Source organism: Numida meleagris, chromosome 13 (genome assembly GCF_002078875.1).
Source record: "Numida meleagris isolate 19003 breed g44 Domestic line chromosome 13, NumMel1.0, whole genome shotgun sequence".
NCBI classification, from domain to species: Eukaryota; Metazoa; Chordata; class Aves; order Galliformes; family Numididae; genus Numida; species Numida meleagris.
The window spans coordinates 4,583,244-4,608,656 of NC_034421.1; the positions used below are offsets into that span (position 1 = coordinate 4,583,244).

The window sequence follows — 25,413 nt, forward strand, 5'->3', positions numbered from 1 at the left end:
TGGCCAGCAGGCGGCGCGCAGGCGCAGTGCGCGTTTCCTGGCTCCCTTGTCAGTGCCGGGCCGCCCCCCCCACCCCTCCCCTTCGGCCTCCGCCGCCGCCGCCCGGAGCGGAGTCGCGTTGACTGCCCAGAGTCCGCGAGCCCCGCTCCGCCCCCGCTGCCTCAGGTGAGTCCCAGCCCCGAAGAGCGGCTGTCCGCCCCCAGAGAGGGGTGAGGGGCGCCCGCAGGCCCAGGTGCTGAGGGGATGGCGGCACCTCAGTCCTCCGCCGCGGCCTGTCCGCGGTGCGGAGCCCGCGCCCGGCCCTCTGCTCCGCGGGGCGTCGGGGCAGCGCCCGGCGGGGCGGGAGGGAGCGGCGGGGCAGCTCCGTCCTTCCCCGCCCCGCACCACCGCGGCCTCCGGAGCGGTGCACCTGTGTGGGCCGGCCCCGCCCGGTTTCGCGCTGTTGCCGCCGCCCGTGAGGGTCCGGATGGGAATGACAGCGGTGGGAGGCAGCGTTCAGTCAGTAGGCACTGCTCCTCCAGCTGCTCGGTAGGGATGTGGGCGCTCTGGAAATAGGGGAATATGAACAGGAGCTCTCTCCCTCACGCGTTGTCTCTGATTTGGATGCGTCTCCTCGCTCGCTGCTCGTCCAGGGTTGGCCTCGTGCTTCTCGAGAGGTGACAGCAGCTGAGTCCCATGCTTCCCAGAGATGAGTTTTCACTCGATGTGCTCAAAGCTCAGGCTGTGCGAGTGTGCAGTTTTTTTCACCCATGCCTGTAAAAATAAAAATCTATATTGAAACTCAGGGCAGTCCGCATTTGAAAGAAAGATAAAGGGAAGATGAGCGCTAAAAAAGTTATCGTGACAGCATCTTTCCTGTGTGAAATTCTGAGGTTGGCTGACAGGAGAACACTGAGGGGTTTACAATGTATTGAGCGTATCGAGTCATGGAGCCAGTCTGTCTCTGTGCTGAAAAGGAATAAATACTGTTGGTAAGATCTTATTAAGATTGATCTCCCCAAAGGAAATAGTATTTCTGTCAACTGATGTGATTGTTGCAATATTTGTGCTTTTTGAGATTGCCCTCAGTGTTGTTTCTTAACGAGCGTGTTACCAAACCCAGACCAGTTGCTTGCTGCGGGTTGTGGTGGTGCTTGAGAAACTCAGTGGATGAGAATACATCGTGTCACTTGTCTGGATGTAAGCTTTGGGAACAGCCTGTAGGTTAGGGAGTAAAAAAAACTCTGAACTAGGAGTTGTCACATGGGACAGTGGTGTTTGTACACAGTGCCAACCTGAGGGGAAAGCGTGAGGACTGTATTAGACAGTGTTTTGAAATAGCTGCATTCCTTGGGCAGGGGGAGATTGGGCTGTTTTACATTTTATTTGTAAAGAGTCGAAAAGGCTGAGCATTCCCTGTTGGGAGAGGAGCTCTTCAGCTTTTCCTGTATATGGAAATGCACTGCTACTGAATTGTTGGCATGGACTAAAGCAAGACCATGGAAAAAGCAATTTGCAGTCATGTTTTGCTTATGCTAACACATGGAATCTCAAACCATGGCTGTCCAAGGTCAGAGGTAACTTGGATTATGTCAGTGTTCTCACATTAATAAAAGTAATTATTTTTCTTAGGACTGCATATATGTTCTAGTTTTGTTTGATCTTTGCATATGATTATTAGGAGAAGTAAGAAAGTTATGGCAGTTAAAGTTATGAACTGGACATAAAGCTCATTTAGCTAAAATTTATATTTGAAGTACATTAGTACGCAACTGCAAATAATGTTTCTTTTAAAAAAAGCACAGTTACTATAAAGAAAACCTATCCAGTCGTTCGCACTGGTGCAGTACTGTATCATCTCTACTCAGAACTTTGGGCATATTTCTTAAACTGGTGGAGCACTGGCAGTTGCTCAGCTCTGTCAGGAGTTACTCATCTCTCATTCACTCCCGAGTTTCTGTGGGACTGCCATTCATTTCCTGTTTGCTTCCAAATTCCTACCTTGTCCTGAAGTCTCCACCCTCTGCTAACATGGCCATACTTGGCTATGTTGTAATTTCAAGCTGCAATGGGTGTGGATGTCTTGGAGTGACATCACAGAGATGGTGCTTTTTAGATGTGTGTGTAGGGGCAGACAGATGTTGTATCATCAGCCAAGGATAAATTGCTAGAAAAATTAGTGGAATATGTGAAAGGAGGAAGAAGTCACTAAATCCAAGTTGCATGTATTGAGCTATGCACATTTCAGCTATTACAGGTGACCTTGAGTTGTTACAGGGCTGCCTTCTCTGTTTATGGTGCCCTTGATTAACACAGGACACATATCTGCTATTTTAAACGGCTTCGTAATCACCTCTGTTTACAGATGTTCAGCACTCTTTTGTAAGAGAAAGGAAATACTAGGTATCTAGCTTTGCAAAAACTTAAGCATTTACAAACCTGAAGAATTCATTTTGTTCTTTCACTCCTTGAATCTCATGGGGATGAAAGCCATAAGGCAGTTAAGTGTTGGGATTAATTTGAAGGAATTAGTAATTAGTTAATTACTAATCTTAATGATTTTTCCCTAGGATATATATAAATGGCTTTATCAAGTACATCAGCAGATTACAGTTACGTATCTGAACACATCCATTTAACCTCCTGATAGATGGAAAAAAAAAAAGATTTCACTGTGGTGCAGTGGGCCTTGACTCATGCCAGAATTTTGAATCAGTTCACTGAGATGCCACTAAATTTATTATTTAAGTATTCTAATTCCACAGTTAAAGTGTTAGGTATGTTAGATTTCATAAGAATCTGTTTCCTCATTTATGAGGATGTAGTAAGAAGTGAGAGCATACACCCTGTAGAGCAATTGCAGTTAGCTGTAGTGAGCAGGACAGTTAAAATTCATTGACCTACTGAGGATCTTGGGCACACGGGGAAAGGTCTTAATGAATCTGCTGAGCACGTGTCTCTGTAAATAAACTGTTACACTGGACTGAAACAGCCTTTGTAGATGTCAAAGGCTGAATTTTGTTTTTATAACTATTTAACTTTGAAGTGTTTTGTTTTCATTTTTACACCTTTCAGTTGTTTCAATTTTTTCAACGCAGGAATACCTTTAACTCGGAATGTCTCTACATCAGTTCTTATTGGAGCCAATCACCTGCCATGCATGGAACAGAGACCGCACCCGTAAGTAACGTGTTTCAATTTACTTTTTCAATTGCTCTTTTCTCTGGCCTTCCAATTGGTTGATCATGAAATGACCACATTTAAGGAGGATCTTATCAAATACATAGTGCTACACTTTTAATCCAAAAAGCACGCTACAGTGCTCTAAATCTGTTTTTGGGTTTGTTTTTTTTGAGACCGTTTACTGAAACTTTGGCATGGGAACAAATCCAGTCTCACTGGGGTTCCAGAAAGTTTTGCCTCTTGGTCTGTACCTCATCACAATGTGACCTAGCTCATACCCTCTTTAACGTTTTATTTCCCTGCCCCAAACCCAGCCTTTTCTTTTAATATCTAGTCTTCTACTGCGGCATGGATTGTTACGTTCCAGATGTGCTGTCTTTCTGTTCAGTGTACTCACGATCATGTTATGGCCATGATTATTTGAGATTATCCAGGGATGTTAGCCCTTGGTTTACAAAACCTATGTAATGCTCTGAAAGTTAAGAGTACAAGTTTTAAACTGAGACATTTTTCCAAGTAAAAGGGTATTTATTAAAAAGCTTTCTGTACTAATGGGTTGTTTCTTTTCTCCTTCAAGAAATTGCCATTAGCCCTAATAATCATGAAGTCCACATCTACAAGAAGAACGGGAGCCAGTGGGTAAAAGCTCATGAGCTAAAGGAACACAATGGGCACATTACAGGTAAGAGAAGAACATGCTGTGCCAGGCAGCAATTTTTCTGCCCCCTCCTTCCCCTAGCAGAGCATCTGAACAGGAAATCCACAAGTATGGAGTAAATAGATCTTTTTATACATTGGTGTAGCAATCAGAAGGACCAACACGATGGAAAAGGCATTACAAAAGAGGTGGAAGGACCAGCACAATAGCAAGGTGCTATGAGGGAGGGGAAATAGATTGCTCACCCGTATCAGAAGATTCTGGGTTCACAGGGAAAAGCTTCCACCAAGGAGGGATCTCCAGAAAGAGATCCTTCCTCAGTGGCAGTCAGCCCTTAAATGAGGCCTAAGAGGGGTGGAACCTGGCTCCACCCCTTCTGGTCACACAGGTGAATTGCCTTCACCTTCAGCTCCCAGGGCTGGCTGGGTCTTCCCTCCAGGTGCTCCATCAGTGGTTCAGGCCATGACTCAGCAGTTCCCATACAGCTGGTATTCCCTCTTTATGGAGATCTTCATAGCATTTTCCCAGGCTGTGTTCAGTGACTGTTAGAAGAGAACTTTTCTTCCTATTTCTAGACATTTTGTTAGAGTAACTGAGACTGTCTTAACTACTGCATATTTTTAATCTCTAGTTTCCAGAGAATTTTCAGTCTCCTGAAGTAATCTGGTTGTGGCACAGATCCTCCTGATGATACGTGCTGCTCCCTTTCATGTGCTGGCTTAAAACTTCACAGATCTTACAACTGTTGGCTGGTTCATGGTTTCTGACAGCAATAAATACTCTTTTTTAAGGACTCATTTCACCAAGTTTGTAGTGGTACATTTCTCCTTCCTCTTTGCTACAGTACTCTTGGTATAGGTTGGTGTTTTAAGTTGCCACAGCTGCTGATAGAAACAGTCCTTCCTTTCCTCAGTGCTAATGCAGAAAAGCATTTGTGTAGCATCCTCAGTGAGCAGGAAGAGCTGTTCTTTCAAGCCAGATGCAGAAGGAAAGCTTTAAGAACTGACTTGACTGCAAAGTGGAAAGCAAGACAACAAAAAAACCCTGCTTTGGCCATGTTTGGGAGAAGATCATATTCCTGATATTCATATTTAATCATTTCTTCACTGGTGGCTGGTAATTTGGCCTTACAAGGAAAGGACAGTTCTGAGGTACAATTGCAATGGAACTGATCAGTCTTGAACTTTGCGCAGACAGCCAATGAGCACATTTTACCACAGACCCACTAACAGATCTGCAACAGAAATGTAAGAGCTTACACAATGAGTCACAAGGTGTTAGTTTTAAGATGAAATTGTCCTGTTGTAGTCTTCTTTGTGTGGGGTACTTTGACGAGGACTTTACCCTTTAAGGAAATGGAAGTGAGTAACAAAAGCACTTGCCCAAAACGGCAATATCCTCTGTTCTGTCCGCATCTCACTAATGGGCAGCACTGTCTGTCTAACAGCATTTCACAGGAACTTTATTCCATTTATCTGTTTTTTTTTGCATTCAGAGCACAACTGCAAATGGCTCTTCACAAAAGAGCAAGTGAGTTGAATTTACAAGTGATGTGCCATTCCCCAGAGACTTTTCTCTACATTTTACTTTCACCTGTTGATGTTAGAGAGAAGCTAAACATTCATAGCTTGGGAAAAGAGCTGGCACTGCTTTCCAGTGTAGCTTGTACCTTTGCAATACCAAATGCTGCAATTGTCTTATAGTGTGGACCTAAGTTGTGGTTAGACACAGGAGATAAACTGATCAGACCACTTGTTGCCTCTGAGGAGAGGCTGCTGCCCTTCTAAATTCTGATCATAAGGGACAAGGTTCCTAGTGTTGCCTTCTTGTGTCTTGAAGAAGATTGTCCACTCTTCTTACAAGGTGTTTTCTACTAAACTAAAAATCTGAACTTGCCTTAGAATCAGAATGCTGGTGCTAATGCAAGGGAGATGTGGGAATGTCAGAGAGGAAAAAAGGGCACAGTGATCTCCCTTTAGAAAGGGGTGCAAGATTGACTAGTGTAACTCTGGTTTCAGGTTACCAACCACTTCAAAACTGAACTTGTTAAGCATAACCCTATTTTGAAGCAGACCATATCTGAACAATATGGTACAAGTTAGTGCAAATGCTTTCCCTAATTCTTTTTTCAGTTTGTGTGCTTAAGGAATGTTTTTAATATAGAACGCAGTTATGGAAAACAGTTGAAGTACAGTTTTGTGGCAGGAGAGTTAAGGATTGTACCCTGCATCTCAAAGAAGGATTCTATAGAAAAGATAAAAAATAACGTTGCCAGGAGAGTTTCCAGTTGAGAGTATGCTCCTTAGCATAGGAAAGGGCAAGAAGCAGTGGCAGATTTAATCAAATGTTCTGATTTGTTGTATTCTGTGATTTTTTTAATTCTATTTTTGCTTGGTAAACTTTCTCATGGCACAGCTTAAATAGGCATGGAAAGAACATAAGAATTGTAATGTTACATACTGGACTTCATGATCTTGAAGGCCTTTTCCAACCTGAGCAATTCTATAAAGATCAATACTCGCTAACCAAGAAAACCCAACACTTTATCTAAACTTTTAGATCATGCTGCAATCTGGCATCAAGCGGATGTTAGAGGTTTGTGCGTGGCTTTAGAATTGCTGGGTTTCAGCTGTTTACAATGAGCCTGGTGCAGAAGTCAGTGGTTTGAAGAGTGCCCATGGCTGGATTTCAGGCAGCCTGCAGAGCTCCACCTGTTGGTGAGCTGTCAGAGCTAGCTTGCTTAGCAAGCAGATTCTGTGTGGAATCTCAAAGTTTGAGAGCTGCAGTTTTGGTGAAAGCTGCGTGGAGGAACTGATACCCATAACAGCTTAAAAAGGCACCTGGAGAATACGGGAGCTAGGGAGGAATACTAACATAAATCTCATAACAGTCTCTGGGTGGGGGAAGAAGGCTGTGAGACTGTCTGCTTTGAATTACTGTAGAGCAAACAGGGGAAGTGTTATTAACGTGAAGTCTGAATTGCAGGTATTGACTGGGCTCCCAAAAGCGATCGCATTGTAACTTGCGGCGCAGACCGCAACGCCTACGTCTGGAGTCAGAAGGACGGCGTGTGGAAGCCAACACTTGTGATCCTGAGAATTAACCGTGCAGCCACCTTCGTGAAATGGTCTCCCTTGGAGAATAAATTTGCTGTAGGAAGTGGAGCTCGACTTATATCTGTGTGCTATTTTGAATCTGAGAATGACTGGTGAGCTGTTTGATTTTCATTTGGACCTTTAAGGGCTGCCTGAGGAAGCTAAAGCCTAAAGTTTAGTGGTAGTAAATAAGTTACTATTTGTAATGCTATAATGTGATGGAAAGCACTGCAATAAGAGCAGACTGGCAAAGACTTTGGCCACAGCAAACAAGGACAAGCCCAAACACAGCAGCCATAGACACAGAAACAAAGGAAAAAAAACTTGCTTACCTTTAGAAGGCCTCCAGTAGACAGGAATCTCCAGCAAAATACCCTCACCTCCCCCTGCCAACCCTTAAATGAGGTCTGGGAAGGGGTGGATCCTGGCTCCATCCCTTCCGGTCACTCAGGGGCATTGCATGCACCTGAGCTCCCCTGGGCTGGCCCTGCCTTCCCACCAGGTGCTCCATCACTGCTTCAAGCCATGACTTAGCATTTCCACTACACTGTTTTACTAATTCTAAAATCTGGCAATAAAGAGGAATGGGCTTCAACAGTTCTTTCATGGACTTCTAAGTCTTAGGGAAGAGGTTCTTTCTTTTACTTCTTTACTGCAGTGCAGCACCTAAAGGGCTTTGATGTAGCCTGTTTGCAGGTTATTTGTGTTGATGTAGGTGTATTCTCGTTGACTGACATAAACCAGTTGCCCTTCTAAAAGCACAAAAACCACTTGTTTCCTCCTGCCCCACACTCCTTCCAGACTGAATGAAGAACTTGGTCTTGAGTCTTCTGAATTGGATCATTTCTCATCAATAAAAAATTCAAATGTGTCATCTCCAAGGTGGTCTAGTAGCAGATGTTCGAGGTTGTCATTTCTGTATGCTGTCATTTATTCTCATCATGGTTCATAGATTTCAGACAGGAATATCACAGATATTTCTACCACTGACATTTTGTTATCTTTGGAAAGTTGGTGCTTCTGATCTTTAAGAGATCTGCATGTGTAGCTCTGCATATTGGAGCTACATTTTACCACATCACCTGTAGGTGAAATCAGTGCATTAGATATCCATTAGTTTGGGTTGCATAAACATCTGTAAAAACACAGGTGTTTGTTCCCACCATTCCGTGTACAGGGCCCAAACTGTTAAACAAAGAGACCATCTGCAAAATTCACTTTAAAGACTGTTTGGGGCTTTTATGCTCTCTAATACCTTCAGTTATTAATGCTTTCTCTGCCTCACTTGTCTGCAGAGGAATCAAGACTCTCCTGCATTGAAGACAAATAATTTAGTGTGATCCTTAGAACTGCTTGTGCCTGATGGAAGTAAATTCAAAGAAAAACCACCATCATCCCAGAGGCCGTCCAGTGAATAACAGATTTCCCCACTACTTTGTAAACAGTTCAAACAAATTAAATCTGCTGAGACATATTTAAGCTAGTGTTAATGCATTCAACAATAGGACCACTTTTTACTGTACTTCAGATAGTTGAGGTACAGACATTGGCCGTATCGTTGGCAGTTCACCCGTTTATGTGTTGGATTTTATAGCTGTTGTACCACTAAACACTAGAAAAGTTGGCAAGCAAAGGAGATGACTGTAAAACTTTTTGGAAGAAGCAGGAGAGGAAGTGTACTCAGTGATGTAATGAAGTAATGCTTCTTAGCTCAACACCGTGGTCAAAACTGAGCTCTTGTTCACAAGGTGTAAGGGACCGAGCAATCTCTGTGCAAAATTCATGTTAAGGAATTCAGTCTGATGTATTACAAAAGTAAAATAGAAGAGGAATTAGATTCGGAGGAAGAGTTGTATATTTAACATGAGTTTGTAGTATTTAAACTTTAAGATAACCCCATGAAGTTCATAGACAGTAGAGAAAATACGCAAGACTCGGGCACAATGTGAGTTTTCTAGCAAAGCTTATGTGTGTAGTCATTGACAAGAGGTGATGTTTTGGAGGCATATTTCTTGGGTTGTGAAGAGTTGGGTAAAATATTTACATAAAAATCTCATCTTTTTTAATTTAGGTGGGTGAGCAAGCACATTAAAAAGCCCATTCGTTCTACTGTCCTCAGCCTGGACTGGCACCCCAACAATGTTTTGCTGGCTGCTGGATCCTGTGACTTCAAGTGCAGGTGAGAGAAAATAAAGCGTCGCTACGTGAGTTTGGGTCACTGGTTCAAGTGAGTGGCACAAGCATGATGATTGTGGATTTGCTATCAGAATAGAAGACAGCTCATCGCATAATGATGTTGTTACCAAAATAAAATATCCAGCTGAAGAGACTTTGGTGCCACTGCATGCATGCTTAGGGGTACTAACATTTATCTCTTGGGGGATACAACTGAGTTTAATGAGCTGCTGAGTTTCTTTACCAGCAGAGCACGGAAGTACAGCTATTATACGTGTAATAGTACTGAGCTTTTAGTCTGAAATTAGACTTACAGATGCTATCTGGTAGAAATATACCATTGCTCATTAGAGTTTAAAAAGCAATATCCTAGTGCTGCAGCTTGCAAAGGAGATATCTCACCTTTCTCTTCTCTGAGTCACTTGTTCAGTTCCCCTGTGCTAGCCTTAACGTTCCTGCAGCCCTGTGGTAAGCTAAGCCAAGGAACTGATCCACCTGAAACTCAGTGCAACAAAGCACCATTTTTGCAGAGCAGTAGGAAGAGGCCATAAGCAGGCTGACATTTGAGATGGATGGGATTGTGAAGTTGCACCGTGAGGGGCAGGATCTGCAAGTTGCTTTGTGCTGACTCACTGACTTCACTGCAGTGAAGCTTGCATGGGGAGCTGTACACAGAGTGGTCGACTTCAATTCATCTTTTACTTAATCACTTGTTCCTTGAATAATAATGAAAGCTTATTTTCTTAATTTCTTTATGTAATAGGGTAATTTTTAAGCTTCAAAATGTATACTAAAAATAACTAAGAAAGAGTGGGAGAGAGAGGTGGGGCCAGCTGTTGCATTCCTTGTTTCAGAATGAAAAGCGTGCATCTTAAGTCAATCCTTTGTTACCTTTTTATGTAAGCAGAGATGTTAAATGGCAGCTGGGCAAGAGGAGGAGCGTTGTCTCCCTTTCCTGCCTTATCTCCAGTTTTAATTAGATAAACTGTAAGTGTTCAGTTCCTTTCCCAGAATAATGTAGTGTGAAGTACTCATTCATCTTCTAGGAGCAGCTGCTATTCACATGTGGAAGCCTTTTCATATGTGTTCATAAAGCACCTTGGGACTCTGATGTTATGTCAGCTGATCTACGTATGTCTTTTATTTTGGCCTTTAGCTCTTTTGTCTGCAAACTTTGCTCAGGAAGAATATGGTCTTTTCTCGATGATGACTAAAGATCTCCAGAATTCCACTTCTAGAGAACATTCAATTACATGTTAAAGATAAGAAACATATCTGGGCTGAAGTATGCATCTATTCTGATGGGTAGTTCTGGAAAAGGTTAGGAAATGGATCTGCCTGACCTGCTGCCAGCTAACAAGCAGCTGAGTGGCAGCAGTTTGGAAAATGAATGGAGGGCAGAAGAGACTCCAAGTTGATGGAGTACATACATATATAGAGAGCTAACAGCACCGCATGGGTGATTCTTGCGTGTTCTTGCTGGAACAATGTTGCTATGGGAATGAAAATCATTTCCTGATGTTCTTTGAAGGTTAGGGCCTTCAAGCTGGGGTGATTCTGAGAGGGAGACTTCAATAAGTGAAAAGACTTTTTTTTTTTGCCAACAGTTACATTCAAGGTCTCTTACTACTTAAGAATGATTTTTCTGCCTTGTGTCAAAGGCTGCTGCTTTAAACATCTTGTCCTATTTCCATACATTAAGAGAACCATCCTTTCTGGTGGCTCTACAATATTAAGTTTCTTGAAGGATTATCATTAAATTATATTTAAACTGATAGAGCTGAGCATAAATTCTTACTTAATTCTCTGGAAATCTGTACCTAATATAGCTACAGTTAAACCCTTCTCCTTCCAAATGAGCGGCTTTATTTGAATAAACTGAACACAGACACCTTTTGAAGTCCATACTCCACACACTTATAAGATTAAAAGTAAAAAAATAGAGTTGTGGTGGTAGGGGAAGCAACTTTTCCTTCAGTTCACTGGAAAATAATTTCATTTAGTTTGACTGCAGCCATGGATGTTCGATCACTGCTTTTCCTTTCCACTGAGATCTCTCTGGTCGTAGTACGGCATCGCTCCTTGCTTCTCCTGTTCAATGGACTCCAATCCTATGTTTGTGATGTCCCAGTAACTCCCATGGTAACAGTCAGGAACACCACACTATGGCACGTCTGAATCATGCAGAAGGAATCTGATGAAAAGGGGGAGGGCTTTGCTATTTAAACATATCTTGAAACTTGTAGTGCTGGGAAAAAAAAAAACAAAAAACCTATAAAAACGTTGTGGTAGTTTGTGCTTTCAAGGCATTCCTTCTGTAAGGAGCCAGATTGAGGGGGTTCAGGGCCCCTGTGCTGCTAGTTGAAAATCCATTTTCTTTCTTTGAAATCCTGCTAAAAAAGTGAACGTTCTGTACAAGTGGGTAATTTCCTACTCATTTGTCTAGGTAGCTAATGATGTGTGGTAGCTCTTGGTTTTTCTCTAACTGGGGAACCCTCCAGCGCTGCAGGAGGATGAAAGGGAAGTCAGCACAGCAAAAAGTGGAAGGACGTTGTGTGTTTTTGTGCCATCTTCTGGAAGAGCGGGGAGATTAAAAAGGGAAGAAGCATTTGTGAGAAGGCGACCTGCATTACACCCTTGTGCTACTGTTGTCTCTCCGTGTACTGAAACTTCCCAGCCTGTGTGGAATCCTGTTGGAAGATTTTGTTCTATTTTATTTGGGTAGAATTAGAAAGCACCTAGTTGTTTCCGATGTGAAATGTATGTGCAGCTCCCGGGAGGTTTTTTTTTTTTATGCCTTTGCTCATGCAGAAATCTTCTATTTGCAGGGTGTTTTCTGCTTACATCAAGGAAGTGGATGAAAAGCCTGCCAGCACCCCGTGGGGCTCCAAAATGCCTTTTGGGCAGCTGATGTCAGAATTTGGGGGTGCAGGCAGTGGTGGCTGGGTGCACAGTGTCAGCTTTTCCGCCAGCGGTAACCGCCTCGCCTGGGTCAGCCATGATAGCACCGTGTCCGTGGCCGATGCTTCCAAAAATATGATGTAAGTATGCTCTTTCTGTTAACTGTTCCGTGCTTGGCATTAGAAGGAGGCAGTGTGTGGAGTGCTGCGCTTGCAGCAACAAGAGGAAAGCTGGGACTGCTGGTTCCAGTTTGCTGGATGTTATGGGAGTCTCCTTAAGGCTTACGTAAATAAGGGAGATTCTTAAAATTCTATATTATGCGTAATAATTCAAGTTTCTTTTAAGACATCTTCAGTGAGGATGCAATCACTTGCTTCCAATCCATCAAAGTATTTAGTGAACAGTTCCTCCTTGATCCTAATAACTTCTCAGTCTCTGTGGCTTTCTCATTAAGAAGGAAGAGACTCCGTGTGCGTTTTGATAGCGCAGATATCTGGTGGATCTTCCAGGCATTGCTGTGCTTAACTTGGAGTTGTGATTCTGATGGCCTTAGCTGTGTGAGTACCTGGCTAAGGATACCACTAAGTATAAATTGCTCTAGAATTCCTTTCTCATTTATTACAAAAATCATGAAAACGGACCTAATTTCACACACAGACTTTCTCCTCCTAAAGAGATGATGCCAAGGACTAAAACATCAAGTGGTTTTATGTTGTAGATCAAATGAATAGCTCCTTGAATTTGAACCTTTCTTTTTTGTGGAGAAGGTATTTTTTTAAACTCTTGCTGCTGTGTGCACACGATACCAGGCGACTTCAGCATTTTGCCTGGAAAAGTTCCTTTTTTATCAGTCTTCCAGAGCACTTCTGTTAAGTTAAAACTTCTTATTACGAATTTCAGCCTTCTGGTGTCACCGCAGGACAACCGAGCTCCACTGAATTCTATTCCAATAGTCCTTGACTGGGAATTGTCTCTTATTTTTTGTTGGAGCCAAAGATGAGAGGTTTCACTCAAGTCCTCTAACAAATATTCTTGTGTTCAGGGTTTCACAGCTGAAAACAGAATTCCTTCCACTCCTGAGCGTGTCATTTGTCTCTGAGAACAGCGTGGTGGCAGCTGTAAGTGTCTTATTATTTTCTCCTCGTAGAGTGTTGTAGTACTTTGTTGAGTGAGAAACACCGTGCATTGTGAAGTCAGTGATAAGCGAGATCTTCCCTGGTGTCACGCTTTACATTACTGCCATTAACAACAGCAGAACAAGAGAAACTCAGGTTCTTCACGTGCTTTCACTGTGTGTGGTTGCAGGGCCATGATTGCTGCCCCATGCTTTTTAACTGTGACGAGCGTGGCTTGCTGAGCTTCGTTTCGAAGCTGGACATTCCCAAACAGAGCATCCAGCGCAACATCTCTGCCATGGAACGCTTCCGAAATATGGATAAAAGAGCCACTACAGAAGATCGTAACACTACCCTGGAGACTCTGCACCAAAACAGTATAACGTGAGTGTCTTGGCCATCCAAGTGAGGGCTCCTCATCACTTTGGTTTCACGGGATGCACCACAAACCTGGGAGAACTCAGATTGGCTGCACCAGATGTAGCTGGGTGTAGCTGGTCTCCCGTATCCATTCTAGCCTTTCACTGACAGCTGTGGATTTCTGGGAATTGTGGAAGCTGGTGAAGTTAATAATTAACATTGTGTGCGTGCTACTCGTGTTAGCTCACATTTAATGTGTTCTGTAACTTGAACGCAGTTTATCTTATCAAATATGTAAAGAATTCACAAGAGATTGGTAGGACTGCAAAATACAGTTAGGAGAATTCACCTGAAACAGCAATTCAGCTATCAGCTTCTTATTTCAGATATATCAAAAAGGACTGATTCAAGCTGAGTAAAATATTCTTACACTTAAATAGCGTGTGAGCCTAGAAGATGCTAACATTTCTGAAGCAAGTTGTTTTTATCTGAGGAAAACGTTTAGTCTTCAGCCATCAAGTGATAAGAGCTTTCAGCATCCTCTTTCTTTGCTTATTTTCCTGAAGCACCATACCAAAAACCTAGCATAAGCCCTGCTGTACTTATGTCTCCCTTTGGAAAAGTAGGAGTTGAACGCAGCCCACACTTCCCAGCTTTTTGGCTCTCTGGAATGGGTGTCTGCCTGACAGCTCTCACTCTCTGCTTTCAGCCAAGTGTCTATTTATGAGATAGACAAACGGGACTGTCGTAAATTCTGCACCACTGGCATTGATGGAGCGATGACCATCTGGGACTTCAAGGTATGCTTTTACTGCCATGTTTGTGTGAACTGATGCAGTGATTACTTTTTCCATCTCTAACATCAGTTCCTGGGGCGCTGCCCTAATTTGAGTTTTACTAGCAGGAAGTGGGAAATCCATTCTGTAATATTAGGACCATTAGTGAACTCCATAAGCAAAACAGATCCAGGATTCAGCTTACGTGCAAATATACTCTGCCTAGCAGATGGCACTGATCCAGACTTAATTTTTTATGGTACCTATGTTACTACACTATTACTTTATATTATATATATATATATAATATATATATACTATGTTACTACATATATACTACATATATACTACATATATACTATGTTACTACTATATACTACATATATACTATGTTACTACACTAGTACCTATGGTTAGGTACTAGTTATCCCACTAGTTCTTTGCTTACCCAACCTGTGCTTAGCCACAGCCAGGCTATGGAGCAGTCATTGATGTGACAAGGCCCAGTGTCTCTCCTTGCTCCCATCCCTTTGGACTCTGTTTGCTGCCTTTCTGCAGAACATGCTCCTGCCATCTCTTAATTAACTTATCAGGGTAGTACAAAGTTACCTCAAGCAATTAAAAAATACAGTAAGCACCGTATTGAAAACCCCCACAAGATTGAATTCAAGTACTTGCTTTGCTGGGGATCAGCCAACAGAGGTCTCTGCTGACCTCCCCAGGCTTTACACCGGCTTTGAGGACAGTAATTATTTACATTACATAATGCCAGAATGCTTTGGTGGGGACGGGGCCAAAGAAGAAACTGGGGAAAGGTGTGAACTGTTTTAATGTCGTTTCAGCAGGGAGGGGTGGAACTGTTGGTCTGTGTGTGTCTGGGTTTGAAATGAATGATCACAGTGCTCTCTGGCTCTTGAATAAGAGTAATCTCAAGTATTGTGCATTGCTCTTTTCTTCTTACCATCAGCCTCTACAATGAGTTATTTAACACTGGGTACTCAGCACATTGTGATTAAGATTTTCTCTCTTTCAAGACCTTAGAGTCCTCTATTCAAGGTCTACGAATCATGTAAAGATGGATTTCCATCATCTAGCAGGACAAACTGCTCGACAGAACGCAGCTCCCACGTCTGCACAAACCTGAGAAGGGAGGAGAAAGGTGGAATATTTGGGAACGCTGAGGAAGAACGGCTTGGCAGATTTTCTTTTGAATCTAAATTTGGTGAATTGTGTTGGTTTCAAAATCAGCTGTGATTGTTCTTTTTTTTTTTATTTTTTTTTTTTTGGTTGGTTGTTTCATTCCATTCTTTACCAAAGCTGCTCCTTAAGTAGTTTATTGCAGGAAGTTATGAATCACTAACTTAAAAGGGGAATTTTATGTAAATTGTCTGCTAGAAATAATAATAATAATAAAAAAAAGAAAAACAGATCCCTTGTGTTTTGATGCTCATTAATGGAGGTTAAAAAGGGGATGTTGTAGGAAGGATCTCCGAGGGCAGAGAAATCCCAAGCTGGTGTTTTACAGCCTTGGAACAGGAAGAGTTCATCTTAACTGTGCTTCTTCAAGCTGGCAGCTGAAGGAGTGGAGCTGTGACCACCTGGATGTGAAGGCTGAGCTGGGCTTCGTTCAGGGGCTTGTTCCTTGGAGGTGGTGATGTTGGAGGAGGAACGGTTCCATCCTGCTGGCTCTTGGTTCTGTCTGCCTGCCCTTTAGGACGGCAGTAATAGCACATTAACCTGAACATCTCCTGCGTTGCCTGTTCAGTGGGTCACGGTTTGACACGAGCAGAATGATCTGTGCTTTGTGCTTGCCTTTTAGGATTTGTACAAAGACTGGTGGCAGCGCGGGGTGTAAGGCAAAAATCCACCCAGCCAGATCCTGGGGACAGCAGAGGAAAAGCAAATCACTTGGTAAGCCCGTGGCCCTGCACAGGCCTGCATGTCCGTGTCGTGGTGGAGCGCAGCGCTCGGCCCACAGCATTCTGTTGGTAACGAGTGGTGGAGAAACAAAGCGTGTTTAACAGGAGGAGCAGCGAGCACTGGCTTCTGCACTGACCCCTTCTCTCCAGGTGACAGTCGCTTGAAGTTCGGTTCTGAGCCTGGGTAGCACCGAGGCCTTTACACGTAACCTATTTGATTCATATGGTCTAATTAGGGTTAATTGTACCCGCTGCCTTCAGCTTGGTCCGGGCTGTGCTCGGGAGGGGGATTTTCTGGCTCAGGGCATTGCTTTATAAGGGCTAAGACCTTGTCAGTTCTGTTGAAAATGCAGAAGTGTGTTTAAAAAAAAAACAGCCCAGTGAGTAAACGTTACCACTTCCTCTGGAACAAGAGTGCTTCATCACGCCCTGCTCAGCTCTCAGCTCTCAGGGACTGCAAAGCGCAGGCTCGCCCAGCTGGCAAATGCTGTTCTTCTTCTGAAAGCAAACTTTGTCCCTTATGGAGATGCAGCATTTGCAGGTGCAGTGCTTGCTGCATGCAGAGCACTGACTGCTGGCCAGTCCCTTCTGCTTTTCTTTCGTCTTCCACCTTTTCCCCTGGCAGTCAAGCGCAGCTTTGCAATTTCCTCTCCCTTATAAATGAAGAGGAACAACTGCTTACTCAGCTTGCGGCCTCGCCGTTGCTGTGTGCAGCGCCCTGGGTGGCACTGGGTTTATCAGTGAGAGTGGAGCTCGGTGTCTGCTGGATCAGAGTGATGCTGCCCGCCGTGGAGGATTAACAGAGGAGCCTGGGTTTGGCTTTGTTCATCTCTGCAGACACTCAACATTTTTTCTGAAGTCGAATAATATGAAAGGAGAGAGGGAAAAAAGCATCTGCTGACAGAGTGGAGCAAGTGGGCCTCTAAATTTTGCCTTGTTCTGCATGAAAGAGCCCGAGAAGGCACAAGGAGCCCATGTGCCCCCAGCAGCCGACGCGCTGACACCGCGTGAAACCACCCTGGGTTACTGAGAGAGAAACATCCAAGCAAAACCGGGCTGGAGATAGTTATGTTAGAGAAGGACAGAGCGAGGGGAATACGAGCAGCCAGCCCTCCAAGCACAACTGGGCATAAATCTGCGCCGTGTGCAGGCGGGGGGGAGCTGGGCACCTCGGGTGCTGTCTGGCAGCTGTCTGTGTGCGGGCAGTCTGTCCGTCCTGCTGCTGTCCCCCCTCCTCACGCTGTCGGGGTGTCCTTTGCCCGGTGTGGGTGAGAACTCATGGGTGTATTTCAGCTGCACCAGGCCTGCCTGCATGTGCTTGCCTTGTGTGCTGGGGTTAGCGGCGCCCGTGAAGGCCACGCTCAGAATAAAGCTCGTGGCTGCAGGATGAATGAGAGGACGGCTGCTGCCTGCATGTGCTCCATGTGGCACGCCAGCTCCCATGCTGCTAGGGGCAAGAAATGGGGCCCTGCACCAGCAGCTGTGCCAGCGACTGCTCCCAGGAGCCTGTCTGAAAACTCGCAGCCTCCGAACAAAGGGAAGGTGGGGAATTGCTGCCGCTTTTCATCCCCAGCAAAACCCGTCCTGGCAGCTCTCGTGTCAGTGCAGCGATGGTTCATCCCCAGCCTTCCTGCAGAGCCCCCGAGCTCTGTGAGAGCAGCAGTGGGTGCAGGAGGAACTTTCCCCGTAAGGAGACAGAAAGAAAAGCAGCTAGGGGATTGACCAGGCCTTGAGCTGGACCCAGACCTGGACAGTGATCCAGCAGAGCCTGGCTGCTCCTCCAGCCCTGGGCTCAGCAGCGCTGGTTTCCTCCTGCGTGGGCAGCTGAGTCCTGGAGAAACCCAAGCTGTGTGCTCACTGCTTGCAGCAGGGCTCTTCCTACCGTGGGGGTTTGCTCCTCGGCAGAGCTACAGAGAGCCACAGCGACAGCTCCAGCTCTCATGGGGAAACCCACGGGAAACCCTGTCCTCCCTGGGCACCGCTGCCATCAGCACAGGAGTGGGACGCATCCCTCTACGTGTGCCTTCACCCTGCTCGCTGCAGGGCCATGAAGCTGAAGCCTCCCTCTCCATCCCAGCGCTTCCACCAGGAGTTGTGCTTCCGCAGGGAGAGGGATACAAACCAGATGGCCGTGAAGCGGGAGGAAGAAAGAGGGACGCACGGGGCGAGCGTGGGCTCGGCGGGATGCGGAACCAGCAGGCATCCCCGCTCAGCTCCGGGCACAGCGGGGTCCCAGGGCCTTGGAGGCGGTGCTGCCCCACGGATGGGCCCCGCTTCGCTCGGCTCCCGGTGCCGGGGAGGCCCGGTGCCGGCAGCACGCAGGGGCAGGGCGGCCGCCGAGCTGCTCTGCGCTCCCCCAACGCCCACGTAAGGAAGTGGTTGCATTTCTCAAAGAGGAAAAGGGAAGTGAAGCTGCCTCGGCGGGGCAGCCAGCAACTCTCACCACTCACTGCGCTCTGCCCGGGCTCGGCTGTTCGTGTCGACTGCCCAGAGTCCACGAACCGCCCTGCCCTGCGAGGTAAGGAGCGGGAGAGCGGGCTCCGGGCACTCAGCTCCCCACTGCCAAAACCGGGGAAGGGGCGAAACCCCGTGGGGATGGGGCTCGGGATGGAGCTGGGTTCGCCGCTCGTGGCTTTGTGGCTGCGTTTGGGGCGCTTATTTCCACGGCTGGGTGTCACTCTCGTGGCCCCGAGGCTGATGAGCTGCGGGCGGTGCCCGGGGCCCCGGTGCCCGCGGAGCCGGAGCTGCGGGCCCTTTCCTTGGGGCGCTGCCCCGTGCGAGGAAGAGGTCAGGGCTGCCCCACGCTCCTGGGAGCAGCGATGCCTTCCTAAGGGCCGCGCCGGCTCCGGGGGCACCCGCACCAAGCAGGGGTGCGGCGGGGATGGGTGTCCCCTGCAGCAGGCTGGTGACAGCCCGCAGCACCGGAGGGGGGTGGGGGGAGGAGGGCACGGGGGGCTCCGTGCCTTGGCCTCAGGGCTCAGCGGTGGATGGGGACTTCGGGTGACGGGGATGTTCCCGCGGGGTCCCCGCTCCGGTGGCTGCACAGAAAGCGCATCACAACTGAACCCGGCGCCGCTCCCAGCGCGCAGCTGCGGCCGCTCGGCCCCTGCCCGGGTTTGGGGATCTCCTCCGAGGACGTTTCCCCGGGAATCTGCTCTGGGGGCGGAGATCAGCGAGCGGCCCCGGGCCCACTCCCACCCGCCTCTCCCCAAAGCCCCTCTCCCTCATTCCAGACCCTCCGCCCAGGCCGCCGTCCCCGTGCAGCGCTGTGCCGGGCAGCGCGGTGCTGGGAGCTGCGGGCAGACGGGAACGGAGCGCGCAGCGCCGAGCGCTCCTCGCGCAGCCAAAAAAAAAAAAAAAAAGTTCTTTTTTTTTTGTTGTTTGTACCGAGCGCTTCCGCTCCCGCTTTGACGGCTGCGGCTGAGCCCTGCCCGCGGGGTGGGGGTGAGCGCGAAGCGTGGGGAGGGAGAGCAAACAGCTCCCAGCGCCCAACCCGACCCCGGCAAGCGCCGCCGCTGCCCCGCAGCGCGTTTCACGGCCCGGGATTGTCTGAGCAGCAGATCGGTGCCGCTCACCCCGGTGGCGGCTGCAGGGGTACCCACAGCGCGCATCGTTCTGCTCCGGATCTCTGCAGCGCCGCGGCGCGTCCCCACGGATCGATTTTAGCCCACGCTGCCCTGTCACAGGGTCACAGCGCGCTGGGCTTGGAAGGGACCTCAGAGCCCCCCTCGGCCGCGGGCTTCTTGCCCCCCACCAGCCCGGGCCGCCCAGGGCCCTCAGTCCCTGCTTTCCCGCAGCCCCACACCTCTGGGGCCGTGCTGGGCACCCGCTCCCTTTCCAGCTCCGCGGTGCCGCCCCGTCGCGCTGGCAGCGGCAGGGGAAGGGATTACTCATGGACGGGACGGAGGCGCCTCCGCCGCGAGGCTTTGGCTCTTCCTAAATGAGAGCTGGGAAGGAGCGAGCCCCGAGCGCCTCCGGCCCCGCGGGTTTTGTGGGACCGGCCGGAGGGAGCGGGGTGACCTTGGGGGCGCGATGGGTGGCGGTGGCAGCGGGGGCGGGGGACACCCACCCAGGGCCGAGGTGCCGACGTGGGTAGGAAGTCCCTGGCAGCCGTCCCGCAGCAGCTTCCTGCTCACGGCTTCCTCCTGCCTCTCCTCGTGCCGGGGCTGGGGGGTTCGGGGCGGGCACGGAGAGCGCTCTGGGGATGCGGCACCGTCGGGATGTGGCACACGGCCGTGGGATGCTCAGCTTGGGGTGCCCGTCCCCTCCGACATCTCACTGGGATCCTCGGGAAAGCCATCAGCCTCACTGGGGCAGGCTCTGAGCTCGGAGCCTCCGGGGATACCAACAAAGGGTTTGTGGAGGTGGAAAAGGAGTCCCCCGTTGGGTTTGTCCCCACGGCCACGTGTCCCAACATGTTCTCTTCCCGTTCCCAGCCCGCACGCCATGGCCTACCACAGCTTCCTGCTGGAGCCCATCAGCTGCCATGCCTGGAACAAGGACCGGACCCGTAAGTACCCCAGCCCCAAACTCCCACGGACAACCCGAAGCACTGACAGCACTGCAGTGGGGATGGGTGTCACATCCCTGCCAGGACCGAAGGTCCCCACTGCGGCGAAGTCCCCTGCACTGGGCAGGTCCGGCCATGGGGCTGGGTTTGGGGCAGTGGGTGCTGCCCCACGGGTGGGTTTTGGGCTCAGCACAGGATGTGTCCCGCTCCCTTGCCCTCCCCCCCTCCGTCCCACTGCTGGGACAAAGCCCACGTAGGGAGGGAGCGGAGCAGAGCCGCTGATTCATGGCCGATGGCATTTCCCGGCCACGCGTGGGGGATGTGGGAGAGAACAAGAAGGGCTTTCTGTGCTGCGGCTGGCGTGCAGGGCAGGATGGGGCCGGCGGGTGCCGAACACCCACAGCCGTCCCAACCCGACCCATCCCAGCAGAGCCCCAGGGCTGGGGCACAGGGGATGCGGAGCTGCAGGGTTTGGGGGAGGCGTTCCCTTTCCCCCCAGCACAGTTTGCAGCAGCGCCCAGCACCGGGGCGGGACCCTCCTGTGCCCTCAGGGCCCATGGTGTAGGAAGAGCTGTGTGGGTGACAGGATTGCATCGAGTCTGGGCTGACCCCACAAGTGCAGAGCCATCAGAGCTGCTCTCACCCCACAGAGATCGCGCTCTGCCCCAACAACCATGAGGTGCACATCTACCGCAAGGACGGGGCCAAGTGGAGCAAGGTGCACGAGCTGAAGGAGCACAACGGGCAGGTGACAGGTGAGCACTGGGGGACGGATGGGGACGTAGGTGGCTGTGCCCCGAGGTCGGTCCCAACCCCACTCAGTGACACTGGTGGCCACAGGACAGGGGTTGTGGAGAGAGCGGGTTGTGTCCAGTGCTCCTGGTCCCAACTCAGTGTGTCAGGAGGCACCCAGGGATGGGATGGGATGGGAAAGGGTTGGAGAGATGCAGTGGGATGAGAAATGGTGATAGGGATGGGATGAGAAGGTTGCCGGGGGGTTGGGATGAATTGGGCTGGGGGAATATAGCAGAGAAGGACTCAGGGGTGGAGAGCAGCCACATCTCCACCTTCAGATGGCCTCCATCCCCTCGTGCCCTGACCCCATCCACACGGCTGCCCCCACATCACTGCCCCTCCCCGCCTTCCAGGCATTGACTGGGCCCCTGAGAGCAACCGGCTGGTGACGTGCGGGACGGATCGCAACGCCTACGTCTGGACCCTGAAGGGCAACGTCTGGAAACCCACCCTGGTCATCCTGAGGATCAACCGGGCCGCCCGCTGCGTCAAGTGGTCCCCCAAGGAGAACAAGTTCGCCGTGGGCAGCGGCTCCCGGCTCATCTCCATCTGCTACTTCGAGCAGGAGAACGACTGGTGAGCGGCCTCGAGGCCACCGTCCTGCAAGGGCTGGGGATGGATGGAGGGGAAAAGGGTGTGTGCATGGGGAGATGGATGGTTGGATGGAGGGAGAGGGGATGGATGGATGGATGGGAGATGGACTGTAGGTAGAGGTGAGATAGGGGAGGCAGAGAGGAGACAGAGGAAGAGGCAGAGGGGAAGCCTGATGGAGAGGTGGAGGGAGGTGCTCCAGGACCCAGAAGCTGGGGACACGGCCCTGTCCCCATGGCCTGGCTGCTGACACAGGCTGGTAGCCAAGTGCAGTTCCTGGGGGCCCCACCACCCCCAGGCAGCGCTCCAAGAGCCGTGGAGTTGTGCCTGGGGGCACTGGGGTACCAACGCCGCTCTCCCTGCAGGTGGGTGTGCAAGCACATCAAGAAGCCCATCCGCTCCACAGTGCTCAGCCTGGACTGGCACCCCAACAACGTGCTGCTGGCCGCCGGCTCCTGCGACTTCAAGTGCCGGTGAGGGGAAAAGGGGGGACCTCAGGGATAACACGGGGCAGTATGGGCAAGCAGGGATGGAGCTTGCTCCATGGTGTTCTCCTCCCTCCCAGGATCTTCTCAGCCTACATCAAAGAGGTGGAGGAGCGGCCCAGCCCTACACCGTGGGGCTCCAAGATGCCCTTTGGGGAGCTGATGTTCGAGTCAAGCAGCAGCTGTGGGTGGGTGCACAGCATCTGCTTCTCGGCCAGCGGCAACCGCGTGGCCTGGGTGAGCCACGACAGCACCCTGTGCCTGGCTGATGCCAACAAAAAGATGGCGTAAGTGGGGCTGGGGCTGATGGGGGGATGTGGGGGGAGCCTGGGGAAGCTTAGGGGTGGGGTGGGCTACGCAGTGATTTGTAGCTGTCCAGGTTTGGGAAGGCAGCCGCTTTCTTATGGCCTGGATGGTCCCCAAAATGATGCAGGGTTGGAGCTGGGTAGGGGTGAAGGACCTGGGGTGCAGGAGGAGGAGGCACGTCCTCTCCTTGCAGCATCGCAGCCTTGCTCCCATGTCACGAGCTGTGCCGGTCTCAGCAGGGGCTCAGCTCACTGCTCACGCTTTGTCCCTCCTTTTCAGCGTTGCCTCCCTCTGCACTGAGACCCTTCCCCTCCTGGCCGTCACCTTCATCACCGAGAGCAGCCTGGTGGCTGCGGTGAGTGGGGCTGGGCTTGGCTGGGGGCGGGCACCGCGCCGGGTGATTCTGACTGGGGCCACCACTTCCCCCCCAGGGCCACGACTGCTACCCAATGCTGTTCACCTACGAGGAGGGCCCGGGCACGCTGAGCTTTGGGGGGAAGCTGGACGTCCCCAAGCAGAGCTCCCAGCGCGGCCTCACTGCCCGCGAGCGCTTCCAGAACCTGGATAAGAAGGCGAGCTCCGACACAGCCAACGCTGCGCTGGATACGGTGCACAAGAACAGCATCAGGTGCTAATGGGGCTTCCGTGGGTTGGCGGGGGGGTCCGGGGCTCCAGTCTGACCTCCCACTCCCGTGCCCCACAGCCAGATCTCCGTGCTGGCGGGAGGCAAAGCCAACTGCTCACAGTTCTGCACCACGGGGATGGACGGCGGCATGAGCATCTGGGACGTCAAGGTGAGGCCCCCGCGAGCCCCCCGACCGCATCAGTCCCTCGTTAGCCACAGCTCCGACTGTCATCAGTGCCCCCAGCGATGCTCATCCCGCCCTGGGGTCCCCCAGTCTGGGGTCTGCACCGCTCCGCTCACCTGGGGAAGTAAAAAAGCAGTCGGTGACCGGCTTCTCCTTCTGTTTCAGAGCCTGGAGTCGGCGCTGAAGGATCTCAGAATCAAATGAAGGACGCAGCCAGGAGGTCCTGGCCGCAGCTGCCCCCCTGCCCTTGCCCCACGCTCCCGGCTGCCTGCCAGCCCCGGCGGCTGCTCTAACACAGAGATAAAGGTGGTTTGTTCTTTTTTTTTTTTTTTTTTACTATTTTTGTTACCATCCTAACCGATGCTGGTCATACATCGCTTGAAGAACTCAATAATAAAGTAGAGATTTTCCCGTGTAAATCCAATGTTTTTTTTTTTTTTTTTTTTAAAGCATTTCAATGTGAATACGTGCAATGACAGCTTGTGCACGTGCTCAGGTTAACACAGCTCCCGGCAGCGCCCCTCCAAGGGGAGCAGCCCTTACCCTGGCTGCAGCCTCAGGAGGGAGTCCTTGCTGGCAGGACTGGGACAGCGACAATGGAGTCACTCTGTGGTTCTGAGCTCTGCTCCATCCTCCCATTATGGAGCTGCATCCTACTGGGAACAGCTTTGCGTGTGACCCACCCCACCGCATGTAAACCATCCCCTTCTCCCTCCCCTTCCACGTGCAGCCCCAGCCCTGCTGTTAGCTCACCGCCTCCCACCACTTGGCTCCGGCTGCCTCCACTCGCTCCAAGGCCCATCCCAAATTTCCACGCCGATCCTGACTCCACCTCAGTTCTTGGTAAATTTGGGAATTGCCGGTGCCCCTCCGCAGGGCTCCAGATTGAATCATCTCCTGTTCTGCAGCCCCGTGCTGTGGCACAGCCCAGCTGACAGGGTAGCAGCACGGGGCCGGCCTTCTGACACACTGACTGTGCTGAACAGCAGCCTGAAGGTAGCTGTTTTCTCCCCTCTGCTAACCAGATTGTGCAAGATGTCCATCAGAGAAGAGCAGGAAAAGCTTTTTGCCTTCAGGCTGCAGCTGCTGATGGGGCTCCTGAACCCTGAGCCAAACTCAGCATCATTAACAGCAGAGAGAAGCAGCGAGGCAGCAGACACAGAAATTGCTCCAGCACCAGACTGCTGCTGCACCGTGCATTTTAGCAGCAGCCAGCACGCTCATGTTCGCTTACACAAGGACATGCAGTTCTGATAATTTACATTTTAATCAGCCAAATATACAAGTTTTGTCGTTTTTCCTTTTTTTTTTTTTCTTTTTTAACTTCATCAAGGTGTTTTGTTTTTTTTTCCATCTGGGTCCGATACAATTAATGATGTCTTTTTCCCCTTAAACAAAGGATAATGTGGTTAAAAACTGGCACTATCCCTAATCAGATGAAGAAAAAAAAAATAATGAAGAGGAGGGAAAAGGGGGAGACTGGCTGCGAGAAAGGAGGGATGAAAATGGGAAGGAACAGTGCACTCCAGATGTCCGTGAAGTCAGGCTCCCAGCTCACACTGCAGCACCCTGCAGGAAAAGTTTACGGGCCGTCTGCCCAAAAGGATTGCACAGATACATTATCCTTTGGGTTCTCATGAGCAAGTCAAAGTTCCCCACCCTGCGTGTCCCGCCCCACAATGACCCCACAATCTATTTTCTTGCAATCTAATAGTTGAAGCATCTCCCCTCCCGCACAGCTCCCTCCCACCCAACC

The 25,413-nt window shown here is 49.7% G+C and overlaps 2 protein-coding genes across 2 annotated transcripts; both read left to right on the plus strand.

Moving 5' to 3' along the window:
• On the plus strand, positions 28-15,671 carry ARPC1A (actin related protein 2/3 complex subunit 1A). Its single transcript, XM_021411340.1, has 10 exons — positions 28-165; positions 3,078-3,159; positions 3,740-3,844; positions 6,806-7,028; positions 8,987-9,094; positions 11,919-12,131; positions 13,034-13,109; positions 13,297-13,490; positions 14,176-14,266; positions 15,277-15,671. The coding sequence occupies exons 2-10, from the start codon at positions 3,096-3,098 to the stop codon at positions 15,313-15,315; spliced, it is 1,113 nt and encodes a 370-aa protein (XP_021267015.1). The 5' UTR covers positions 28-165; positions 3,078-3,095; the 3' UTR covers positions 15,316-15,671.
• ARPC1B (actin related protein 2/3 complex subunit 1B) lies at positions 18,534-24,076 on the plus strand. The gene is made up of 10 exons (XM_021411341.1): positions 18,534-18,679; positions 20,598-20,671; positions 21,322-21,426; positions 21,820-22,042; positions 22,423-22,530; positions 22,623-22,829; positions 23,128-23,203; positions 23,280-23,476; positions 23,552-23,642; positions 23,823-24,076. The coding sequence occupies exons 2-10, from the start codon at positions 20,608-20,610 to the stop codon at positions 23,859-23,861; spliced, it is 1,110 nt and encodes a 369-aa protein (XP_021267016.1). The 5' UTR covers positions 18,534-18,679; positions 20,598-20,607; the 3' UTR covers positions 23,862-24,076.

Coding starts and splice junctions, on each gene's coding strand:
- ARPC1A (XM_021411340.1), top strand. CDS start 3,096: ATGTCTCTACATCAGTTCTTATTGGAGCCAATCACCTGCCATGCATGG. Junction 3,845..6,805: donor ACACAATGGGCACATTACAG/GTAAGAGAAGAA, acceptor TCTGAATTGCAG/GTATTGACTGGGCTCCCAAA. Junction 7,029..8,986: donor TTTGAATCTGAGAATGACTG/GTGAGCTGTTTG, acceptor TTTTTAATTTAG/GTGGGTGAGCAAGCACATTA.
- ARPC1B (XM_021411341.1), top strand. CDS start 20,608: ATGGCCTACCACAGCTTCCTGCTGGAGCCCATCAGCTGCCATGCCTGG. Junction 23,204..23,279: donor AGAGCAGCCTGGTGGCTGCG/GTGAGTGGGGCT, acceptor CTTCCCCCCCAG/GGCCACGACTGCTACCCAAT. Junction 23,477..23,551: donor GTGCACAAGAACAGCATCAG/GTGCTAATGGGG, acceptor CGTGCCCCACAG/CCAGATCTCCGTGCTGGCGG.